This window comes from Pelodiscus sinensis, chromosome 13 (assembly GCF_052426305.1).
Source record: "Pelodiscus sinensis isolate ZL-2025 chromosome 13, ASM5242630v1, whole genome shotgun sequence".
NCBI classification, from domain to species: domain Eukaryota; kingdom Metazoa; phylum Chordata; order Testudines; family Trionychidae; genus Pelodiscus; species Pelodiscus sinensis.
In genome coordinates, this window is record NC_143064.1 from 45,367,689 (window position 1) to 45,391,599 (window position 23,911).

General features: G+C 58.1%; 1 protein-coding gene across 1 annotated transcript in view; it reads right to left on the minus strand.

Annotated features, from left to right (window-relative positions):
• Nucleotides 1-23,911, minus strand: part of FRMPD3 (FERM and PDZ domain containing 3) — an 80,492-nt gene that overhangs the window by 31,577 nt on the left and 25,004 nt on the right. Inside the window, exons 2-11 of the mRNA XM_075896708.2 lie at nucleotides 19,360-19,514; nucleotides 18,199-18,301; nucleotides 15,754-15,799; nucleotides 12,969-13,073; nucleotides 9,774-9,881; nucleotides 8,840-8,971; nucleotides 7,276-7,395; nucleotides 5,984-6,120; nucleotides 2,703-2,829; nucleotides 1,791-1,880 (exon numbers count right to left, since the gene is read on the minus strand). Coding sequence (XP_075752823.2) covers nucleotides 1,791-1,880; nucleotides 2,703-2,829; nucleotides 5,984-6,120; nucleotides 7,276-7,395; nucleotides 8,840-8,971; nucleotides 9,774-9,881; nucleotides 12,969-13,073; nucleotides 15,754-15,799; nucleotides 18,199-18,301; nucleotides 19,360-19,507 — 1,116 coding nt within the window. The 5' untranslated portion in view covers nucleotides 19,508-19,514. The remainder of the gene's footprint in view (nucleotides 1-1,790; nucleotides 1,881-2,702; nucleotides 2,830-5,983; nucleotides 6,121-7,275; nucleotides 7,396-8,839; nucleotides 8,972-9,773; nucleotides 9,882-12,968; nucleotides 13,074-15,753; nucleotides 15,800-18,198; nucleotides 18,302-19,359; nucleotides 19,515-23,911) is intronic.

The window sequence follows — 23,911 nt, forward strand, 5'->3', positions numbered from 1 at the left end:
GATGATCGTACTGTGATTGTCCTAATACATATACTGCACCTCGGCCAGGCCTTTCATCGGAGCACGTCAAAATGCTGTCTGGGCATTAACTCTCTGGGCCCCTCCTGGTCGTGTTAGGTCAGTCTCTCTACCCTTGTTTTACATTTGAGGAAACAGGCACAGAGAGCTGTCGGTTTCCCAAGGATACACGGCAAGTCAGAACCCAGCAATGGGATTCAGGAATCCTGAAACCGACTCCTCTGTTGTAACGCCTTGACCACACTGCCTGCTTCATACAGCCTGGCCTGCTTGGGGCTGTTGGGCTAGCTGCTTCTGGAGTTTTTACAGAATTATGAAGAAGTACATAAAAAGCATGTGGCAGCAGAGCAACCCAATGGGGAAGGAAGCAAAGCAAGAGGATGTAGTGAAAGCAGGGACAGTCTGTCTGTGTGGCAGGAGGCAACAATGGCAGATGGATGACACTTACAACAGAATGGAGAGCCATGGATGGAGGGCGGCCCGAGGGCCACTAGAGATGGAGATGAGCCAGGCAACTGGGAACCTTGGCAGGTCCTACAGGCTCATGGTTTGGCTGCGTGGCCTTCATCCTGCAGTGGACAAAACGAGTTGATGTGTTGATGAGGATGAGGAGTAGGAAAAAGGAGGAGACTGTGCTCCAGGAAACTGTATCCAGGAAACAGCTTCCAATTGCTAACGGCTGGGATTGCTAATCATGGAAACGTCAAGGCTGTCGGATCTATTCCTCGCAAGGGTGGAACGGGGAGCGCTATGTTTCCTGGGACTCGGCTCTCCATCTAGGCACCCCTCACATAGGGAATTGGGGGACTGGATGCTTCCAGGCCTTTCACACTCGTGGCAGAGGGAAAGATGAGCGGTCAAAGGGCCAACGACAGCACAGCCACTTCACTTTTACAGTGGCAAACCCTGGCAAACAGGACTGGGATTTAAAAGCACGGCCGAGGCTCTTTAAAATTAATTGGGGAGAAGATTGTCTAATTAAACAATGACAGACACAAAGGACCCGATCCCCACCTGGTATAAACCGGCGTAGAATCCTTGACTTCCCCAGAGCTACAGCAATTCACGCCAGCTGAGGATCTGGCCCGTAGTCAGTGGAGACTCTGAATGTTTTATGGGCTGCTGTTAGTACTCTGACCTTGCACTGGGAATTCATTAGAATCCGAGAGGCCTTGGGAAATGTCGGCCATTGATTTGGAGATCATGGAGCCTTGTGCACATTGGCTGTGTCTAGACTGGCATGATTTTCCGGAAATGTTTTTAAATTTTCGGAAAAGAGTGTCTAGATCAGCACGGATGCTTTTCCGCAAAAGTACTTTTTGCGGAAAAGCGACCTTGCCAATCTAGACGTGCTTTTGTGCAAAAAGCCCCGAATGCCATTTTCGCGATCGGGGCTTTTTTGCGCAAAACAAATCTCAGCTGTCTACACTGGCCCTTTTGCGCAAAAGTTTTGCGCAAAAGGGACTTTTGCCCGAATGGGAGCAGCATAGTATTTCCACAAGAAGCTCTGATTTCTTACAGTAGGAAGTCAGTGCTTTTGCGGAAATTCAAGCGGCCAGTGTAGACAGCTGGCAAGTTTTTCCGGAAAAGTGGCTGATTTTCCGGAAAAACTGGCCAGTCTAGACACAGCCATTGTGTGTGTTTCTGTGTGCACGTACCCTGCGGGGCATGGCAGCGGCCACCTGCCAATTAGGCGACTCCCTCAGAACCCAGGAATACCCACCCAAAATGATGAGGATGGTCTACTCTGTAACGTGCTGGAATTACCATACCAGTCCCACTGTGTTGAAGAGGACTCCGGCAAAGGTCGGAAGCTCATTCAAGATCCGCAGATACTGGAGTTTTGCCTGGGTTGTTGAGACCTGAGGAAACACATCAGTGTAACAAGGCAAAGGCTTGAGAGACTGAAAAAGCTAAGGGGGATCCCGAAGGAGGAGTCAAGGAAGGTCCTCTCCTGAAACTTGGGGGGTGTTTTGGTGCATAGTTTGGGGGGGGGGGGTTAGAATTTGTCATTGTCCCTCAAATGACACATGCCATAGAGACAACCCCAGGTGATGTAGAGATGGCAATGCTGCTCCATTAACAACTGCTGTTGTCGGAAACAGACCTGTTATTTTGCAGCGGGGCAGGGCAACCTTCGAACAGCCGATTGGCCCAGTGATGGAGAACATGCATTGAGAGGTGCAGATATTCCTGCAAACTCCTAGCGGGGATGACGTGTCCCTCTGGGATCTGCCTCTCCCCTGAGAAGTGCCTCCGTCACAAGAACCCTAGCAGCGGCACAGGCTGGGGGCGGCCAGGCCCTTCCCCACGCACTGCCACACACGGATGTGCAGAAGCACAAGCAGCAGCAAATAAGCAGAGTCAACGGCACTGGTGACTTTCTGGCCAAGTTTCAGGCTGGGTCTTCGTTTCTCTGAACGGCTTCCCCACAGTTCACCGCTGTGAAACCCAGATCAGCCTAGAAATGGATTCCTGGCCGAGCCGGCTAGCAGGCCGTCGCCCCCGGGGATTTACAGCCCACTGCAATGGATTTAAAACATCAATTGCGTCCAATAACACGAATCACTGCTTAGCCATGCACACTAATAGCAAGTGAAAACATAAAAGCTCCTGCTGGCTTATGCCAGTTGCGGCATTTTCTGCCCGGGACCCAGGGTGCGGTCGCGTTGGCTCTGGCTTACCTTGGTGCCGCTGGGCGGCTGGTTCTGATGGGCCTTCAGCTGCTGAGAGAGAGATTTCCGAAGGCTCTTCTCTTTGATGAGCTGCAGAAGTGAAGGAGGCAGGAACGGCTCCAGCCCCCACTCCTTCCTGCAAGCAGAAACAACGTCACAGAGAGCAGCAGGTACTCAGCACCAAGAGGGGCAGGTGACCGAGAATGGAGGGGAGGGAGGAGAAGAAATACCCCTGGCTAGAACTGGAGGGCAGGGGGGGTGGTGGGGAGCAGGTCAGACAGCAGTGTTCCACTGGTCAGGCAGGCCTCATGCTACTGCAGCAGAGCGAATCGAGATGTGAGCCAGATGCAGAGCTCGGGGAGTTTTGGTGCAGGGGCTGGGGTGGGAAGCAGGGCAGGGTTCAATGCATGATGCAAATCTGGGGCCAAAATGAGCCCCCGTGTCAGTCGGTGTAACTGCTCTGCAGTCAACAGCCTCACAACCACTGACACTAACTGAGTACGACTGAATTTGGACCCCAGTTTCTAACATGACGGTTGGTTTCTAAAGGCCCATCCACACTTATAACCAGTGGCTACGTCTAGACTGGCATGATTTTCCGGAAATGCTTTTAACAGAAAAGTTTTCCGTTAAAAGCGTTTTCGGAAAAGAGCGTCTAGATTGGCATGGATGCTTTTCCGCAAAAGCACTTTTTGCGGAAAAGCATCCGTGCCAATCTAGATGCGCTTTTGCGCAAAAAAGCCCCGATCGCCATTTTCGCCATCTGGGCTTTTTTGTGCAAAACAAATCTCAGCTGTCTACACTAGCCCTTTTGCGCAAAAATTTTGCGCAAAAGGGACTTTTGCCCGAACGGGAGCAGCATAGTATTTCCGCAAAAAGCACTGATTTCTTACAGTAGGAAGTCAGTGCTTTTGCGGAAATTCAAGCAGCCAGTGTAGACAGCTGGCAAGTTTTTCCGGAAAAGTGGCTGATTTTCCGGAAAAACTGGCCAGTCTAGACACAGCGAGTAAGTGTTGGTCCTCCACTACATTACAGCATTTTTGCTTCCACACCTGAAAGTGCCTCCAGCTCCAGATGGGGTGTTGTCCTTATTCCAAGAGACTGGCAAAACAACAGTTCTCTCCCTTTCCAGCCCTAGTACAACTGTGTGTTATTTCTATCCATTAGGTGCTTTTCAGACAAAGTCTCTGCCCCACCTGGCTTCCAGTCAGGGCCCCTCCCTGGTGTGATGCTAGCACAGACTTTAATACCTCGTACGCTGCTCCACACTATGCCCCACAGGAGGAAGGGGGAGGTTCTGCAGGTTGACCTGACCCCAGACTGCGGAAGAGGATTTCGAAATGCTCCGAGTTCTCCTCCCCTCCAGTGATTGCACACACATTGTGCCGTGGCTGCATCTTTCCAGCCATATTTGGAGGGATCTCAGGGAGCAGATAGGCAGGATGCAAAGGAAGGGAGTGGAAAACATAAGAACAGCCATATTGGGTCAGACCAAAGGTCCAGTGTCCTGTCTGCCAACAGTGACCAATACCAGATGCCCCAGAGGGAGGGAACATAACAGGTAATCCTCATGTGATCCCTCTTCTGTCACCCACTTCCAGAGAAACACATGCCAGGGACACCATTACTACCCATCCTGGCTAGTAGCCATTGATGGACCTAACCTCCATGAATCTATCTAGCTCTTTTTAGAACCCTGTTAAAATCCTAGTCTTCACCATATCCTCTGGCAAGGAGTTCCACAGGTTGACTGAGCTGAATGAAGAAAAACTTCCGTTTGTTTGTTTGAAACCTGCTGCCTATTAATATCATCTGGTGACCTCTAAAGTTCTTATATTGTGGGAATAAGTAAATAACTTTTCCTTATTCACTTTTTTCACACTGTGGCGAGTCCCCACTCAGGCCCGTTGGTCTGGGACACCTTCTGGTCCATGAATCAGCCAGCGACGCTTCTGGTGCCATCACCCGTGCTTTTATTGTTAGTTCCCACCACCTTCTATTTACAAAGCTTACAGAGAACTCAGCCAGCTCCTCCGTCAGCCTGGGAGCACACTCAGCCACACCCTGGCTCCTTGCTCCCTCCTGGCCTCCTTCCTCTGCCTCATGAAGCCCACAGCTGTTTCCAACAGCCCTTCAGCCTGGGCTTGCTCCGCTGTTTCCCATCAGCCTCTTCAGTCAGGCTACAGTGGCAGAGCTCTGGCTTAGACAGCCGTTTGTCACACGCACCAGTCATGATTGTATAGACGTCTATCATACCCTCCTGAGTCTCCTCTTTTCAGAGGAAAAGCCTCCAGTCTTTTTCATCTCTCTTCCTCGGGAACCGTTCCAAACCCCTCAGCATTTTTGTTGCCCTTTTCAGAACCTTTTCCAATGCCAAGATGGCTTTTTTGAGAGGAGGCAGCCACATCTGTCGGTGCGCAGGGGAGCTGGAAACAGTAGCTGGGACACAGAAACCCCTCTTGCCTACAGAGGGAGCCAAAGCCACGGCTGAGCATCCCAGCCACAGCCAGGAAGGCTGAACCGTGGTGGGTTTGGGTTGCCGGGGCTAAGAGAACGGTCTCTGACTCCCCTTCCAGGAGTGCTGCACCAGCTTCACTTGGGGGTGGAACCAACCCGGAATTCAAAGCAACTGAGAACCACTCAGTTTCAGCTGGCAAGGAAGGGTTCTCTCGTGGTGACAGCTGGGAACCAGGGCTCCAGAGATCTTAGGTTTACTTCTGACTCTGACACTGACTCACTTTCTGGCTCTGGGCAAGTCCTTTAACCCTGGTAAGCCTCAGTTTTACCAGGTGTGAGAAAGGGATACTACCTACCCTCTCCTCTGATAGGTGGGCTGGGCCTGTGGAGGCTAATTTGTTATTGAGCGGAACATAACCTGGGAGCCTCAGATAGCCTGAGGTAGGGAAACGCAAAGCACCCCGATCATTGCTTATTGAAACGGCACAGCCGGCTGTGGACATCAATCTGGAAATGGCCCCAGGTTCACAGCGAACTTCCCCACCAGCCTGCACCGGGCCTGGCCTGTGTAACCAAAGCAGATCCTGCTGGTTCCAGGCATCTCTTTGTAAATGTTTTCTGCGTCCCATTCAGAGCGTGGTGCGGGGCCTGCTGCCAAACCCACTTGCCATCAGCTGATTCTGACCTAGGTCCAGCTGCACCCTACAGCGCCGCACCCTGCAGCATTCCCCTGCAGACCCCAGGGACAAGGGACCAGCCCTGGCCAAGTAACAGGACACATGACTGGGGAGGGGGCAGGTCTGGGCTGCGGGGACTGGGAGAGCAGGACTCACTCCACAGTTTTGAGGGACACCTTCTGGGTGGGCCGGGTGGCGGAGACGGTGATGTAGATGTGGAGGGCAGCCAAACCCAGCAGCGTCTCTGGCTTGGGGTCCATCCCAAAGCGCTCCCTGATCACATCGTTGCGGCTCTGGGGTAAGAGAGGAGACGGCTCAGAACCAGACTGGAGCTGGCCCCTTGACCGCTTCATAAACACACCACCTGAGCATCCCCATCCGGCCGCCAGACTGCTCTGCCATGGGACGGCAGTGCCCCAAGCTGCCAGGCACAAGCCAGCTGCTCTGCAGACAGCAGGGGACTGGTTGGCTTCTCCTTCTACCATCTGCCACCTCAGCAGATCTGCCAGTCTTCACAGGGTCTGACATCTCCATCAAACACAGAGGAGAACAACATTATAGCCATCCCAGAACAGATTTACTGATGGCAGGAAGCTCACACTGCCGGAGTTCTGAGTGGCACTGGCAGGGCACTGCCGGCGGGAAGCTCACACTGCCGGAGTTCTGAGTGGCACTGGCAGGGCACTGCCGGCGGGAAGCTCACACTGCCGGAGTTCTGAATGGCACTGGCAGGGCACTGCCGGCAGGAAGCTCACACTGCCGGAGTTCTGAGTGGCACTGGCAGGGCACTGCTGGCGGGAAGCTCACACTGCCGGAGTTCTGAATGGCACTGGCAGGGCACTGCCGGCGGGAAGCTCACACTGCCGGAGTTCTGAGTGGCACTGGCAGGGCACTGCCGGCGGGAAGCTCACACTGCCGGAGTTCTGAGTGGCACTGGCAGGGCACTGCTGGCGGGAAGCTCACACTGCCGGAGTTCTGAGTGGCACTGGCAGGGCACTGCCGGCGGGAAGCTCACACTGCCGGAGTTCTGAGTGGCACTGGCAGGGCACTGCCGGCGGGAAGCTCACACTGCCGGAGTTCTGAGTGGCACTGGCAGGGCACTGCCGGCGGGAAGCTCACACTGCCGGAGTTCTGAGTGGCACTGGCAGGGCACTGCCGGCGGGAAGCTCACACTGCCGGAGTTCTGAGTGGCACTGGCAGGGCACTGCTGGCGGGAAGCTCACACTGCCAGAGTTCTGAGTGGCACTAGCAGGGCACTGCCGGCAGGAAGCTCACACTGCCGGAGTTCTGAGTGACACTGGCAGGGCACTGCCGGCGGGAAGCTCACACTGCCGGAGTTCTGAATGGCACTGGCAGGGTAATGCAAAGCATGTTGAGTAACACCGGGACTGAAGTGGCCCGAGAACAGCAATGAGGCAATATTTCTATCGGTCAGTCCTTCCCCCTACCTGGATGTACAGGTACTCGAATGCTGCCGGGTCTCGGTGCAGAAGCTCCACCGGGTCTTTGGGGAAGAAGCTCACCCGAAAAAGGCATCGCATCCCCTGGTAATGAGTCCTCTGCACCACCTGTTGCCGGGGGAGAACACGACCGGGTGAGGCAGGACGCAGGGGTTGCTGTTCTACGGAGCAGAGCGGGGAGCAGGCCGTTAGCCAGCTTTGCATTTCACAGCCCCCCTCCCTGCCCACTTTCCCCACCTGGAAATGGAGATCGGCCCAAACAGAGTCTCTGAGACAAGCACCAGGCTGCAGGGGAGTCAGGGCTGGATTGGAACTTCCCAGCTCAGCCCACCTCTGCCAGGCAGGTGCCAGGCCGCCTCCCTGAGAGGAGCTGGCAGGAGCCAGAGCCGTTCCTGCACGAGGAGCTACAGAGGCATCACTAGCCCAGCTCTGCAGGCGCCTACACACCAAGGTCCTATCAGCACCGCAGAGCGGAGCAGACAGGTGCAGGTGCAGGTACTCAGACCTCCTGCTACTCGCCTGCACCCACAGACCCAGCTCCTAGACCTCTCCCGTCCAGGACTTGGGCCTGCAAGACTGGAGCCCACATGGAAAGCCCTTTGGGCATGTGGCCTGCAGCCTGCCCTCTCAGGCGCCTCTCCAGCGGGCCGCTAAGGTTCCCTGTTACACAAAGCCCAGCCATTCCTTGGTATCACCCTTCGAACACGGTCCCCCCAGCTACGCCCTGCTGCCAAGAGACACGGGGGGAGCTCCATGCAAGCCACCAGAACACCCCTCAGTTGGCCAGAGGGGGCGCTGCAGAACAATGGGAGGCGTGGCCTCTCCCGCCAATCACACCGCTGCTCCCCCGCCTGCCCCATCCCCTTCCCAGCAAGCACGCATGCAGTGGGGAGTCGGCCCTTCCCCCCCTTACTGGTGCCCACAGAAGTGCCAGCCAGCCCCTGCTAGCCCTGGGCTGCTAGGGGCAACCCTCCCTCGTGGCCCTAGAGGAGCCTCCATCACAGTGAGCCCCTGGAGTGGGGCTGAAACCCACGTGGGGGTAGGTTGCTAGGGGGGGACCTATGCCCTGGACTCCCCTCTTGCCCCCCCTCCGGGCCGGAGGAAGGTACATGGCTCGTGTCTAACCCTGCGAGGAACCGCGCCGGGCAGCTGTCGCTAGCCAGCCAGGATGGGTCTCCTGGCCACACAGAAGGCAGCTGCTTGGCTCCCCGATGCTGTGCCAGGATGTTCCTTAGCCCTGGCCTTCCGACGCTCCCCCCTCGGGGGCAGAAAGCATCTCCGCGTTGCCATGGGAACGGGTGTGACTGACAGATGGCCGATGACTCCCCTCCCTGGCCAGCCCCTCTGAGCACTGACTCCCCCTTGCAGAGCTGAGCCCTCCGGACTCCTCCCAAAGGTGGCTGGTGGCACCCGGCTGATTCCACCCCACACCTTCAGCCTAGCCCAGCGCGTCTTCCTCCGCGGGGGATCCCCCCGCCCTCTGCACCCACCAGCGGAGGCAGCCAGAGCCGGGGGACAGGGGAAGTCCCCAGCCAGCAGCCCAGAAGCTTACGTGGGCCAGGGGCTGCTTGTCCTGGAGGAGGAGGAACTTGTGGCTCTGCTCTGGGCTGGAATACTCCAAGACCAGGGCAAAATGCTCGATGTACCTCAGGGAGAGGCGGTCCTGGAGCGTCACCATCACGTCCTGGCAAAGCAACCCAGAGAGACACACGGGGAGGGTTACGGGGCCCAGCAGGTCACGGCTGTTTGCTTCTTTGCAGGAGGTGCTGCAAGAGCCGGGTCTCTCAGGGCACCGTCAGCACACAGCTCAGCTCCGTCATACCCCCACGTTTCTCCCCACAGGCCTCCCCCGTTATCGGAGAGCGACTAGCTCCACTGAGCACAGGGCAGCCGGCAAGGAGCCAGCCCTCCTCGCATTGGGGGGAGCTCTAGAAAGGAGGCCCCAGGCTGCGGGTGGGAGGACGGAACGCAGAGTACGAGGTGGGCAGCTGTGTTACAGCACCTCTCCGATTGTGCCGTGGCGTCCCAGTCAGGCTGTGCTGGGTCTTAGGAGAGCAGCCTGTTATTATTAATGGGCTTTACAGGCTTAGGAATAATCCCCTCTCCATGCCGCCAATGTCCCCCCTTCCCAGGCCAGCTGTGTGCAAGGAATGCAAGACGTGGCTGCGAAGAGCTGTAGCTGGTGCCCGCGTGGGGATCACGAGGCTAGTGCAATGGGGCGTGTAGCACAGTGCATGCCAACGGCTCGAATCAATAGCCAGTCTTCTGGAGACTGGAACAGGCCCCAAAACAAAGGTGGAGGCTGGTGAAACGGGGATCACAGAGGAAAAGCAGGGAAACCACAGCAGCCAGGGAGGAAAACGTGATCTGTTATCTGGGGCCGGGGCACAGGCAGCCAAGTCCTTTGCGCCAGGCTGCAGGAGGCCGGGAAAGGGAACAAGCAAAGGCAAAGAGGAAGGGCCTGCGGGATCAGAGGAGGCTCCCACCTTGACGGTTGTTCGGCCATCAAACGTGAATGACTTGATCTGCCCGTTCTCCAGGAAAACTTTCAGCACATTGGGGATGAGGAGGAGAGCTTCCTTCTTCAGCATGTCCTGGCAAACAGGCCCGGGGGAGGGGATGGAGCCAGGGAGAGGGAGGTTGAAAAGGAAGAGTGTGGGAACAGGAGACGAGGGGGAGGAGGCCAATGAAACAAAGAAAGTCAGGGCTAGATTGGTTCCTGCACTGTCTGCTCCTTCAGAATTACGCATCAAGTAAAGGCCAATTTCCCACCAAAACCCAGCCTCTGCGCCACGCTCTTGGAAAGCACAAGGGCTGAGAATGTCAGAGCTGCCTGGTGGAGTCACATACTGGGCATACTACTCCATTAGGCATCTTTGCCTCCCCCCCCCCCTTAGGCTTTTTCCTGTCCCTCTTCCCAGATCCGAGGTGGGGGCTATAGTTAAGAGGAACCGCCCCCCCCCAATCTCCCATGATCCACCGAAGGCCCTCGCGCATCTCAAGCCACCCAGAAAACCGCTCTGCAGACCTGCACGTCCCATGCAGGCAGTGCAGCGCAGGCTTTTATTTAGCAAGCAATGTTTGAATCAGATAATTACTTAATTGATTTTGTTTAAAAATAGAATTTGCTAGAAGCGCTTCAAGATTTATTTTTACTGGCGCTGCTTAACACAATCTTTGTGCAATTAAGAGAGAATGTCACTGGGATGAACACTGGGGCAGGATCACAGGCTCTCGTTGCTACAAGAAATACCCAGGCAGAACAGTCCCTTTCCCCGTCATTCTCAAAGCACAGGGGTTTACACCAGAGGACTCCTCATTTAAATCCACTGGCAACACCCTCCCACTCCTCTGTAAACCAGCCTCCTGCTGGGAGCAAGGGACACGGATCCTGCGCCAAGGATCCGTTTCTGAGATCCCAGATGCCTTCGTTCTGATGACAAAACTATCACAGCAGATCCGCCTGGCTGGCTCAGAGGACAGATTCTCTGGGTGCTTCAGCCAATCACACAAGACGTCTCCGTGCAAGCACGGCGCACTCTGAAAGTGCTATCTTGACAGGAACAAACTGGCTGGGGACACCCTTTGTTTTCAGGGTGAGCAGTAAAGGGAAAGAAAATTGGGCTTTTGCCCTTTTGGAGTCCTCAGGAAGGAGGCTTGCAACATTAATAAAAGCTCTTCCCATTAGAGATCAGACCTTTTCTGTCCCGTTTGCCCCTGTAAGACGCTGGAGAAGTGGCACGGCGGACATCGCAGATACCCAACAAGTGAAACCTGACTAGGGGGATACGGATTGTTTAAAACAGCTGGAAAAAAAGATCTGGTACATCTCAAATACCTACTACCCCTCCGCTTAAGGGCAGAGATGGTCCCACCAGAGCCCTCCGAGGAATTCTCCAGCAAAGCCAGACACGTCAGGCTTCACACCCCTGATATTTCTCATAGATCAACAGGCAGGAAAAAACACCCACCCCTCACTGAACACTGAGCAAATATTAACCCACTACCACCACTAGGCCATGTCTGTACAATGCTGCCACCAGTCACTGCTACGACTACAGATGGCCGAAGCTCAGCTAGACCTGCCTGTGGACGCTGGGGCCTCTGCTCGCTCTCTCAGCGCCCTGCACACCCCTGAATACAAACTGACATTCACCGAATGGGAGTCTCTGCTTGCTTCCCGGCATGGCACATCTGCAAGCGACACAGGTGAATCTAGGTGTGCATGCAGGGGGTGGGAACCCGGGGAGTGCGCCACAGCCTTGCACACATAGCCCGGAGCCCCCTCCCACCCAGCCTCCTTTGCCCTGCTGTGGGGCAGTCCCAAGACCAGTCACTGGCATGTGCCCAAGCTGCCCTGAGAGACAGAGATCCCCTCGCTTGTGCTCTGATCACCGTGGGGTGCACGAGACGTACAAATCAGTCTGTCCTGCCAGTCCACGGAGATCTACGAAGCAGCTGCTCCTCCTCCTTCCCAAAACACTAATCTGGGGCACAGAGGCGGGCCTTACAACTAGGGATGCTACGGTTACCCGGGTAACTGGTAACTGATAAGTGAACGTTTATCGGTTACCAATCCCGGTTAACTGCAACAACAGCTCCCCTTCCCGCATGCTCTGCATTTACAACTCAGCCCCAGCCCGCCGATCCGAGATTTAAATGACGAGCATGCAGGGGAGCCGCCTGCCATCCTGTGCTGCTGCCTCAAATACAGAGGCAGCAGTGCAGGGCAGCAGGCAGAAGCCGGTGTGATGTAGTGGGGGGTACCTTGCTGGTTGCTATGCTGGACAGTGGGTTGTGAGTGACCTCCGCTGGCTGTAGCATGGCCCAGCAGGGCAGGGGATGAGTCATTATGCAAAGAGGGTCTCTCAACCTGTCTGACCAGCTACCCCCCAGGGAGAGAAACAAAGGAAGGTGGACTGCCGCCCTGGCTGGAGGGCAGGGCTGGAAAAGAGTTTGTTAGTTTCTGTCTGGGAAGCAGGGGAGAAGGAGCTAGGGAGCAGACTGGGATTGTAGGGCCCAGCCACCCCCCATCTCAAGGGGGGGTACTGAGGCCTCCTAGCCCCAGTTCCTGTAACCAGATTACATCTGTGCTGTGCTGTATCCTGGAGAAGCAATAAACTCCCCCTATTCTACTGGCTGGTGGAGTCTGTCTGTGCCATTATGGGGGTGCAGGAGATGGGAAAAACCCGACGCGCCGTCACAGCTAGTCTGCGCAGGGAGCTGGTTTTTAAACCGGCTCCCCGTGTGGATTGGCTCCCGTCTGCTACCTCTGTATCCAAGGCAGAAGTGAAGCGTAGCAGGGAGCAAGAGTGGCCCCGTGTAACCGCTAAGGATTGTAGCAGTTACACGGTTATGAAAATAACCGATTGCTAACATCTCCACTCACAACTAGGTCACATTGGCGCAGAGCACAGCGAATCACCTGCCAGCTCTATCACCCGTGCTCACACATCCCTCTCTCGCGATGCACATCACAGTCCTTTCTCTGCCCTGTGTGAAGTTACATGAGCCACAGTCCATTGCTCACAGCCCGATTAGCAGAGATTTCTCAGGCATCACCCTCTCCCTGGGGGAAACAGAATTGCTGCACCAGCCGAGGAAGAGCCGTCTGCCGAGGAGCAGGCTGACAGCTGAAGCCCCCATCAGTGCAAGGCGGACAAAGGAGGAGCAGCACTTACTGGATCTGTCTCACCAACCGTGACCTGTTCTGAAAAGCGGACCTTCACTGGGTTGGATCTCAGCTTCGCCTTCTTGGCCGCACTGATGAAAGCGGATTTTGGGGACTGCAAAGAGAACACAAGGTGTTAAACCTCTGTCCTTGGGGAGCAGAGGGGGACAGAGCCTCGGGGAGGCGGTGCACAAAAGAGGAAGAAGCCCTGATAATACTGCTGAATTTTTTTTTAAATTCATTTTGGGTCAATCCCAATTTTTTTCTGATTTTTTGGAACCAAAAATCAGCTATTGGCACAGTTCCCTTAAGACCGGATTGAACCTTGGAGTGCTACAGATTCATAATGCTCTTACAGGTGGTCTCTCCTGGTCGAGATTCATACTGCCAAGGGTAAGGGACGGAAATTTGCATTGCAATAGCCTGGGTAGGATGGATCAATTTAAATCCAGGTGATTCAGATCACGGAGTAGAATCCCATTTCAATCTCTTTTTTCATTTGTCCTTTAGTTATTTCTCAAGAAAGATGCATCTCAACAGAGCCTTTACACTAGAGTTGGTACATTGTTTTGCTACCTACAAGGATACACTACAACAATACATGTTTATTTAAGCAATTATCTAGCTTAATATTTTCAGATTCTTATAGTGGAATGATACACTTTTAGCCTGATAGAACGTGGTGTGTGGTATCTTGCTTATTTAGTATATTTTTTATCATGATTCAAGCTGCATTAGAATGGCAACTGGAAGGGTGTGTCTAGACTACATGCCTCTGTCGACGGAGGCATGTAGATTAGACAGATCGGCAGAGGGAAATGAAGCCGCGATTAAAATAATCGGGGCTTCATTTAAATTTAAATGGCTGCCCCGCTCTGCCAATCAGCTGTTTGTCGGCAGATCGGGGCAGTCTGGACGCGCCGTGTCGACAAAGAAGCCTTTCTTGATCGGCACAGGTAAACCTGGTTTCACGAGGCATACCTGTGCCAATCAAGAAAGGCTTCTTTGTCGACGCGGCGCGTCCAGACTGCCCCGATCTGCCGACAAACAGCTGATTGGCAGAGTGGGGCAGCCATTTAAATTTAAATGAAGCCGCGATTATTTTAATCGCGGCTTCATTTCCCTCTGCCGATCTGTCTAATCTACATGCCTCCGTCGACGGAGGCATGTAGCTTAGACGTACCCGAATTGAACTAAACACTCAAAACAGCATATAACATTTATTTTTATTAAAACAAAACAAGCCCTTATTAATCTGTATCACCTGTTGTAACATATTTATAAAGCTGGAGATCAGAAGGTAGATGTTACTCCCAATTTTTTTCTTTATATAAGAAAAACAGCCTTCAACTCAAACGGTTTTGACAGAGGCTCATGAATACAGTATATCTATTTTTAATTTCAATGTTTTAAGAGATTATAATACATGGAGGCCTTTCACACCGTTTGGTTACATTCAGATTGCATTTTAAGTGGGTTTATTTTTAAAAGAAAAGCTTATTATCACGTAAATGACAAAATACAAAAACTAGACTTAAATTGAAAAATCTATTTTTAAATTAAAAAAAGAATAATCAATTTGTATCCCCCCACCCCCCGGGCCTGTGCTACTCTTGCTGCACTGAGAGAGGATGTGGGTCTTGGAGCACTCAGCCTGTCCCGTCACGGCGGTCCTCTCAGCTCGTGCTATAGGGTGCAGGCCATTCTTGTGGGTGTCTGTGAGCTGCCTTGCCCAGCACTCTCCCGAGGAAGGAGCAAAGCTGCGGCCGAGGTCGGCGTTCGCTCCGTTTTTGGGGAACAGTGTTGGGCAGAAACGCCCTCTTTCCAAGACAGCAAGCAAGCAGGAGAGTGGAGGGGCCCTCACACACCTCTCGCTCTCTGAGATCAGCGACTCGGGGAGCAGACACCACGTCCTGCCTTCATGGCTGGTGGCTGCCGCGGGCTCTTTGCGACTTCGCCCCCCGGAGCCAGCATCCGGCAGTGCCGGGCAGGTCTCCGGCCGCGCGGCGTGCCAAGGAGGCGAGAGGCCTGGGGAAGCCCAGTGGCTCCGTATCTCAGGGGGATTCCCACCAGGTCTCATCGTGCCAAGTCCACGGGGGCCCCGGGGCTGGCCACAAACACACCAGGTCTGTATTCATGGCTGAACCCCAGTAAGGCACCCAGCACTGCTGCACCGCTCCCCCGCACACTCCGGCATCCCGAGGGAGGCCCTGTCTGAGCAGCCACCAGCCTCCCCCCCTCCAGCCCTAGTCCGGCTTCCTAGGCCACCCCCTTAGAGCGACTCCTGCTGGCGGCGGCTGGTACAGGGGTAGCTGTGAACTCGACTGCTCCCAACGTGCTGTACGCCCGCCCCTTGCAACACCCCCTGCTGGTGGCGGCTGGTACAGGGGTAGCTGTGAACTGGACTGCTCCCAACGTGCTGTACGCCCGCCTCTTGCAACACCCCCTGCTGGTGGCGGCTGGTACAGGGGTAGCTGTGAACTGGACTGCTCCCAACGTGCTGTACGCCCGCCCCTTGCAACACCCCCTGCTGGTGGCGGCTGGTACAGGGGTAGCTGTGAACTTGACTGCTCCCAACGTGCTGTACGCCCGCCCCTTGCAACACCCCCTGCTGGTGGCGGCTGGTACAGGGGTAGCTGTGAACTCGGACTGCTCCCAACGTGCTGTACGCCCGCCTCTTGCAACACCCCCTGCTGGTGACGGCTAGTCCTGCGGTCGCTGCGCACTCCCCAGTGCTCAGCCTGCCTATGAGGCCTGCAGCAGACTCCTGTGTTAGAAGAGCTCCCGGAGCTCACCTGGTGGGTCTGCAGCACCGTGAGGACGATGAAATCCTTTGCGCTCCTGCAAGAGAAGGGACGGGAGGGGACGGTGAAGGGCAGGTTTGCTCGCAGCCCCGGGGCAGAGAGGCAGATGGAAACACAAGGTGGAAGAGCCTGGGCTGGGGGTTGAGACAGCAAATTCTCTCCCCAGCCAGGCAGCGGCTCAGATATTCTCCGCCTCCCGGAGGGGCTTTGCACCAGGTAATAAGTGCCAGTGGGGGACGTCTGGATTGTGGGAGCTTCTGCCTCTGTTGCAGAAACTGTACTGAACTGGCTGCGTGAGCCAGAGCTGAGCCCGGCTGTCTAAGGTCTGGCTGCTCAAAGGCGGGAGGGTGGCTGGGGATTCCCAGCAACGAGGCGGGGACCCCCTCCCAGGCAGGGAGCGCTGAAATCCAGATCCCTCTGGCAGCACCTCAGCCCTTTCCCAGCTGACACCAGCTGTGGGGAAATGGGATTGTGGGACATGGGGGGATCAAGTCCTGCTCCCTCAGCCCGGCTCCTTCAGCTCTCTGTCTTTCTAATTCCAGTCGTGGGCTCCTCAGAGCAAGCAGAGATCTACGACAGGCACCACTGGTGAGCGTCACGCACAGCTAGAACCGTGACTCACTCCTGCTCTGCCCCAAGCAAAACGGCCATGCGCCTGAGTCCTCAGAGCCGGACGGGCTTACCACTTGGGTGGGCAAGCGCCTGGTGGGGGTGGGTCAGGCAAACAGAATTCCTGCCAGTGGCAGCCTTCAGCGGGGTGAGCTCCCCACAGCAGTACCCGGCCCGGGCTAATCCAGACCCGGCGGGGTGAGCTCCCCACAGCAGTGCCTGGCCCAGGATAATCCAGACCCGCGGGGGTGAGCTCCCCACAACAGTGCCTGGCCCGGGATAATCCAGACCCGGGGGGGTGAGCTCCCCACAGCAGTGCCTGGCCCGGGATAATCCAGACCCGGCGGGGTGAGCTCCCCACAGCAGTGCCCGGCCCGGGCTAATCCAGACCCGGCGGGGTGAGCTCCCCACAGCAGTGCCTGGCCCAGGATAATCCAGACCCGCGGGGGTGAGCTCCCCACAACAGTGCCTGGCCCGGGATAATCCAGACCCGGCGGGGTGAGCTCCCCACAGCAGTGCCCGGCCCGGGATAATCCAGACCCAGGGGGGTGAGCTCCCCACAGCAGTGCCCGGCCCGGGATAATCCAGACCCGGTGTGGTGAGCTCCCCACAGCAGTGCCTGGCCCGGGATAATCCAGACCCGGCGGGGTGAGCTCCCCACAGCAGTGCCCGGCCCGGGATAATCCAGACCCGGCGGGGTGAGCTCCCCACAGCAGTGCCCGGCCCGGGATAATCCAGACCCAGGGGGGTGAGCTCCCCACAGCAGTGCCCGGCCCGGGATAATCCAGACCCGGTGTGGTGAGCTCCCCACAGCAGTGCCTGGCCCAGGATAATCCAGACCCGGCGGGGTGAGCTCCCCACAGCAGTGCCCGGCCCGGGATAATCCAGACCCAGGGGGGTGAGCTCCCCACAGCAGTGCCTGGCCCGGGATAATCCAGACCCAGGGGGGTGAGCTCCCCACAGCAGTGCCCGGCCCGGGATAATCCAGACCCGGCGGGGTGAGCTCCCCACAGCAGTGCCTGGCCCGGGATAATCCAGACCCAGGGGGGTGAGCTCCCCACAGCAGTGCCCGGCCCGGGATAATCCAGACCCGGCGGGGTGAGCTCCCCACAGCAGTGCCCGGCCCGGGATAATCCAGACCCAGGGGGGTGAGCTCCCCACAGCAGTGCCCGGCCCGGGATAATCCAGACCCGGCGGGGTGAGCTCCCCACAGCAGTGCCCGGCCCGGGATAATCCAGACCCAGGGGGGTGAGCTCCCCACAGCAGTGCCCGGCCCGGGATAATCCAGACCCGGTGTGGTGAGCTCCCCACAGCAGTGCCTGGCCCGGGATAATCCAGACCCAGGGGGGTGAGCTCCCCACAGCAGTGCCCGGCCCGGGATAATCCAGACCCGGCGGGGTGAGCTCCCCACAGCAGTGCCCGGCCCGGGATAATCCAGACCCGGCGGGGTGAGCTCCCCACAGCAGTGCCTGGCCCGGGATAATCCAGACCCGGCGGGGTGAGCTCCCCACAGCAGTGCCCGGCCCGGGATAATCCAGACCCAGGGGGGTGAGCTCCCCACAGCAGTGCCCGGCCCGGGATAATCCAGACCCGGCGGGGTGAGCTCCCCACAGCAGTGCCGCACCAGCCCTGACTCCAGCAGCGCCCATTTGGTCCCTGCAGTGCGTGGCCGTGGCTGCTGAATTCCATTGTGGCGCTGCCGAGATGCGGCCAGTTCCCAGGCTCTGGGCCGGCGGTTCTGGGCCCGCCCTGGGCAGAGCTGTGACTAACACCCCTTCCGCCGCCCTTTCCCCTGCCCCCGGATGAGGTGGGGGGAGATTCCGTTACCTGACCAGGTCAATGAACCTCTCCCTTGGGGCGTCACTCACATCCTCATCGTTTATGGCCACAATCTGGTCTCCTGCCAGGAGCTTATCCTCAGAGGGGCCTCCTGTCGGGGAGAAGAGGCCGTGTCAGAGTCCCTGCCAGCAGAAGGGAGCCTCCCGTGTCAGCGTGGTGAGGGGGCGGCAGAGGAACGGGGCCATTCTCAGAGCCCAGCAACGGGGCTCTCTTGCCAGCTCGGCTGCCCGCACCGCTCACGCAGGCACCAAGGGCCATGGCTTGTCTCACAGCCCTCCTACGTGGCCTGCTCCTGTTCCACAAGAAACCGGCGCCACGCCGGGGACCTGCTCCAGCTTGGCTAGGGGCCCCACTCGCAGGAAGGGCTGAGACCCAGACGGAGGAAGGTGTCTGCTGGTCCATGGGGAAGAGGGAGCTGGCTTGCCCAGTGATGCCCTGCTCTCTTCCTCCCACACGCACTCGATTCAGGGGCCCCCTCCCGCGTTCCTGCCTGTGGCCCCTTTCCTTTGCCAGCCTGTCCCAGGCCCTGAGCAACGGCAGTGTCTGTCGGGACAGGGGACTCAGGGCAGCAGCAGAGGCTCCAGGTGCTGCCCAGGCGGAGAACGCCTCCTTAGGGCTGGCCAAGGGGCTAGTAACCATGGCGCTGCCGGTGCCACCTTAGCAGTGGCATGTTATGTGTCCCCCGCCCTGAGGGGCTCTGCCTCCTCCTGGGCTCCTCTGCCCCTCAGTGGATGCGCTCGGCCACCCTCCTCACACAGCTCCAAGCGTTTGGGTCGCCCTGTTGGCCAGCCCGGGGCAGGCCTGGCTCACCCGGGTCCTGGCTGCCACGGGCACTGCCCCCTCTCCAATGGGCAAGGCCCCCAGGAGCACAGGGCACGGACTGGGGGTGGTTGCTGTACCTCCAAGCTCCCTCAGACGCCATCCCGTCAGTTGGGGGGTCTGAAGGCCCCATATCTTCCTAGCCTCTGCCCCACTGTCCTCCCCAGGTGTGAGAACTGACCCTCAAACCCATCCCACCTGCACTCCCGGGTCTGCCTCAGGGTGCCTGCCAGCCCCAGCCGCGGAAAGGTCCTGTCCCGCTCTGCCCGTTCCTCACTTCCCGCCGGTTGCGGCTGCTCCGCTCCGGACAGCCCCTCTCCCCCTGCCTACCTGCTGTTACCGAGCGCACCACCACCGGCCTCTCGCTGCCAGCCACGAAACCAAAGCCGTAGAGGGGGTCCCGCTGGATTGTCACCTGTCGCAGAGCGTCTGAAGGCAGCTGCCCACATTCCATAGCATCACCGCTCTCCTCCGGCATCACATGGCTGGAGAGGGAGAGAGGGCGAGTGACGGCCGTAGCCAGCCCGCAACACAAGGGCACCAAGTCCGTACACTGACCAACCCCCCCACCCAGGCACATTCTCCACCTGCCGCGTTACGCTAGGGAGAGGAGCCATACAGCTCCAGGAGCGCAGCTCTGAAGATTTTCCCCCCAGGGGGGCCGTGCCTTACCTCCTGAGGGAGCAGGCTGCACCTGCCAGGGGCCCCCGGGTGGAGGATCGAGGGTGGGCCCCGCTGGGGAAGGCCTGCCGGAAGCGGCGTGTCTCCTTTCTCCGTGGCTTCCCGCTCAGCTTTGCTGAGTTTGTGCATCCAAACATTTGGGTGTCCCTCCACAATGGCAATTGCTGCCACGCCCATTCTGCCTGCCTCCGACCTCGCCATCGGAAACGAGGGCTCTGCGGCCGGCGTTTCGCTGACAGCTGGGCTGACGATACCTGAGGCATCCGGCCCCAGCCCACAGAGCTGTCTGGGCTCCCCGGGAGCAGCGTGGACTCAGAGCTGTGTGTGATGGAAGGGGTCTGAGAGTCACGTCACCATCCTTCCGCTGGAGTGAGACCTCTGTGCCCCAGGCGGCCAGGGCACTGACGTCTGCGTCATCCGGCCCGTCTTGTGTCATGACCCGATCCCCTACGGTTTGCCCCTTCGAACTGCTGTTCTTTCAATGCGGAGTTCGCTGACCCCCTTGCCATGGGGAGGCCCGATCAGCTCACTCAGCTGCTAGTTCCCTGTCTGAATGGAAGTATTTCCCCATCTCCATACCTCAGAGGCAGCGTGGTCACCCCAGCTTTGCTAAGCACCATGGCACTTGCGAGTGCCACCATGCCCAACAAATACGCAATGACCCCCGTATTCTTCCCGGACTCTGCTATCTGCGCGCAATGGGTTAGTGTGCGGCCTTGATGCTACACTCAGCTAAGAGACATAACCGGCCAAATCCCTTCCTGGTGTGAATCCGCTGAAGCCAGTGGAATCACCAGCGATGGGTTCGGCTCTGGAGAGCTGCAGAGAGGGACAGTGTAACCAAGTGGCACAGGGATTGCCAACAGGACAGTAGCTTATTACAGCCCCATTTCACAGAGGGAAAAACCGAGATCCGGAGAGGTTAGGTGAAGTGACCAAGATCATGCTGCAAGTCAGTACCGGAGCGGGAACAAGGAGGGCCATTCATGCCGAGGAAAACAATCTCAGTGGTGCCTTGATCGCTGGAGTGTCTGGCTATGAAAAGGTGGCACCGGTGCACGATTGAACCAGAGACAGATGACACTGACAGCCAGAGCCATCCCACAACCCGGCAACAACACTGGGCAGGGGGCTGGGCACTGAAAGGCTACAAGACACCAAGCCCTTATGCTGACCACCCCAGGGGAATAAAATGAGGAAGGACCCTTGTGACCGTCTACTGCAGGGGTGGGCAAAAGGGCCTCCCTGGGCCCGATCCAGCCCGCAGAGGCCCTGCCGCTCCCCCACCCCCAGGCCAATTAGAGCCAGGGGGCAGGGGGAAATGCACAACGTTTCCTACAGCCTGCCAGGAGCACACAGCACTTAGAAGCACCACATGTTCCTGGCAGGGTGGGAGGAGTCTTCACGCACTCTCCCGCCCCCAAGCTCTGATTGGCCTGGGGGCAGAAGGGGAAGTGTGCAAAGTCTCCTCCCACTGCCAGGGGCATGGGCACCTAGAGGGAACCTCGGAGGGGCGGGGCAAAGGTGTTTCCCCACCCCCAGACCAATCACGGTCTGGGGGTGGGGAAGCAGGGAAGTATCCGGGCCCCGCCCTTTCCACTTGAGGCCCCGCCCTTTCCGATGAAGCCCGGGGCCACGTCAAACATTTCTGAAGTGGCCCCCGGCAAAAAATTATCCCCCACCCTGGTGTAGTTGGACCTCCTGCACCACACAGACCAAGCAGAAGTAGGAAAACACCCAATCTTGTTTTTAAATGGTCGCGTTGGAGAACCCATCCCGGCCCGTCAGAAACCGTTTCCCAGTGTTTGAAAGTGAACGTTGCTTCCGGGCTCGGGCAGGGTGTTACTGTCCGGACGACTCAGGCGGCTTTCGAAGAGTCTTCCTGCCCTTCTGGCGACGCGTCAGTTCTTCGCTCTCTCCGCAGTCCAGCAGCTGATCCCTCCGCGCTGGACTCCAATCTAGCTGCATGTCCAACGGCCCCCAGCACTGCGAGGTTTCGACACCAGATACACAATTCAGGGTGACAGCACAGCGCGGCGGAGACGAGAACCGAGCTCTTCGTTTGTAGCTGCCTCGTGAGGCGGGATTCATCTCGATCGCTCTCTGCCGGGAGCAGCGCTGCCGTGCGACACCCGGCTCCTGGACGACACGGAGACCTCCGGAGGGAGAGGAGGGCTTCAGGGCCACTCAACGCCAGCTTGTTCTGATCCTCGGTGGTAGCACGTTGGCTCTGCCCCGCCCCAGCCCTTCGGCCGGATGCCTCTACCTTAACGCGCACTAGTAGGAATTTTAAGACCTCCCCACCCCACATCCATGGACACCGAGGTACACAGCAGACCCAAGTGTACACGGGTTAGCTGCCACGTGTCATGGCTCTGATACAACGTGAACAGCAGTAACACTGCATAGGTTGCCACTGTTGCTATCTGCTGTTAGTGTCTACATCAGCGATTTGCAGCCTGTCCCGTTGATTGATTTCAAGCTGGGACCGCCCTCCTGTTTTGCAATTTGGGAAGGGCAGGTGAGGCGTAGTGGGGGGCTGTCTGCTCTGTGACCCGGGTCCCCCTGCGCTGGGATGGGAGATTCTCACTGACTCTCCCAAATGTGGATTCACCCAGACACCCAGGGAGGGAGGCAAAGGGAGGAGGGCGGAGACCAGCACCTGGCTGGGGGGCTGGGCTGGAAGAGAGGTTGAGTTTCTGTCTGGTATCATGGAGGAAGCAGCCTAAGCAAGGGGCTGAGATTTAGGGGCCCAGTCTCCCCCATCTCAAGGGGGCTGAGGCATCCTAGGCCTGGCCTGTAACCAGATGACATCTGTGCTGTATCCTGGAAAAGCAATAAACTCCCTCTGTTCTACTGGCTGGTGGGTCTGTTCGTGCCACTACGGGGGTGTAGGAGGCGGGGGAACCCCGACACGCCGCCACAGCAGACTAGTTGCAACCCATCGTTATGAGTTTTCACCAGTTGTGACCCTCAGGCGACCTGGGAGGGCGGCAGGTCAGGGCTGAGGGGCACTGGCAGAGCTGTGGGGTTCGGGCCTGGGAGAGCCCGGGGGGGGGGGGGGGCTGCAGGTCAGGGCTGTGGGGTTCGGGCCTGGGAGAGCCCAGGGGGAGGAGGGGGCTGCAGGTCAGGGCTGTGGGGTTCGGGCCTGGGAGAGCCCGGGGGGAAGGGTTGCAGGTCAGGGCTGAGGGGCAGTGGCAGAGCTGTGGGGTTCGGGCCTGGGAGAGCCCAGTGGGAGGAGGGGGCTGCAGGTCAGGGCTGAGGGGCACTGGCAGAGCTGTGGGGTTCGGGCCTGGGAGAGCCCAGGGGGAGGAGGGGGCTGCAGGTCAGGGCTGTGGGGTTCGGGCCTGGGAGAGCCAGGGAGGGGGGCTGCAGGTCAGGGCTGAGGGGCACTGGCCAAGCCGTGGCAGGGCTCAGGTGTGGGCCAGAGTAGCAAAAGGGGCTGCAGGTCGGATTTCAGTATGGGCAGAGCAGGGGCGAGGGCAGAGCCGGGGGGATGGGGGGGCGCGCTTGCACAGCTGCCGGCTCTAGGGCAGCTCTGGGCCTGGCTCTAGGCAGCTCGTTATCCGCTCTGCGACGCTCCCGGCCGGAGAGGAGAATGCGGCGATTTGAAACGCCAACAATGCCCAGCGCCAGCGTGGGCCGGTGAAACGCTGAGCGAGGCATCGCGCCGCTCCCGCTCAGCCTGACTCCACACAAACTCCTGCTGCCGGGGCGGGGACGGTAACCGCCAGCCGAGCCAGCACTGCTGAAAGCTTCGCTAGGCCAGCCTGGGCCCCCCGCACACACCTCCCCGCTCTGCCCCGCACCCAGCGCTCAGACGGCAGCGACACCAAAGCCCTGGAGGACTCGGCTGAGCCGAGCCCGGGAGCTCCCATGCTGAGGGTAAGGAAACAGGCCCAGAGAGACGGAGCGACTAGCCCACACTGCAAGGCAATGCAGGGCCAGCAACAGGCCCCGGGAGACCTGGCTGCCAATACCCTGCTGTAAGCAAAAGACCATCCCCTTGCGCATTACTCCCTCCCCTCTCCCCGTGCTTCCACGGCTGCTGTTTGACGGACCGGCAGGGACCGGCCGGGGGCACCTTTACTTTCTGCAGGCTGCCAGAACTGGCCGAGGAAACGCCTCGGTTTTGCTTTGCCCGGCTGTGGTGCTGATAAAACGCCCCTCGGCCCCCGGCACACCGAACCTGGAGTTCCCC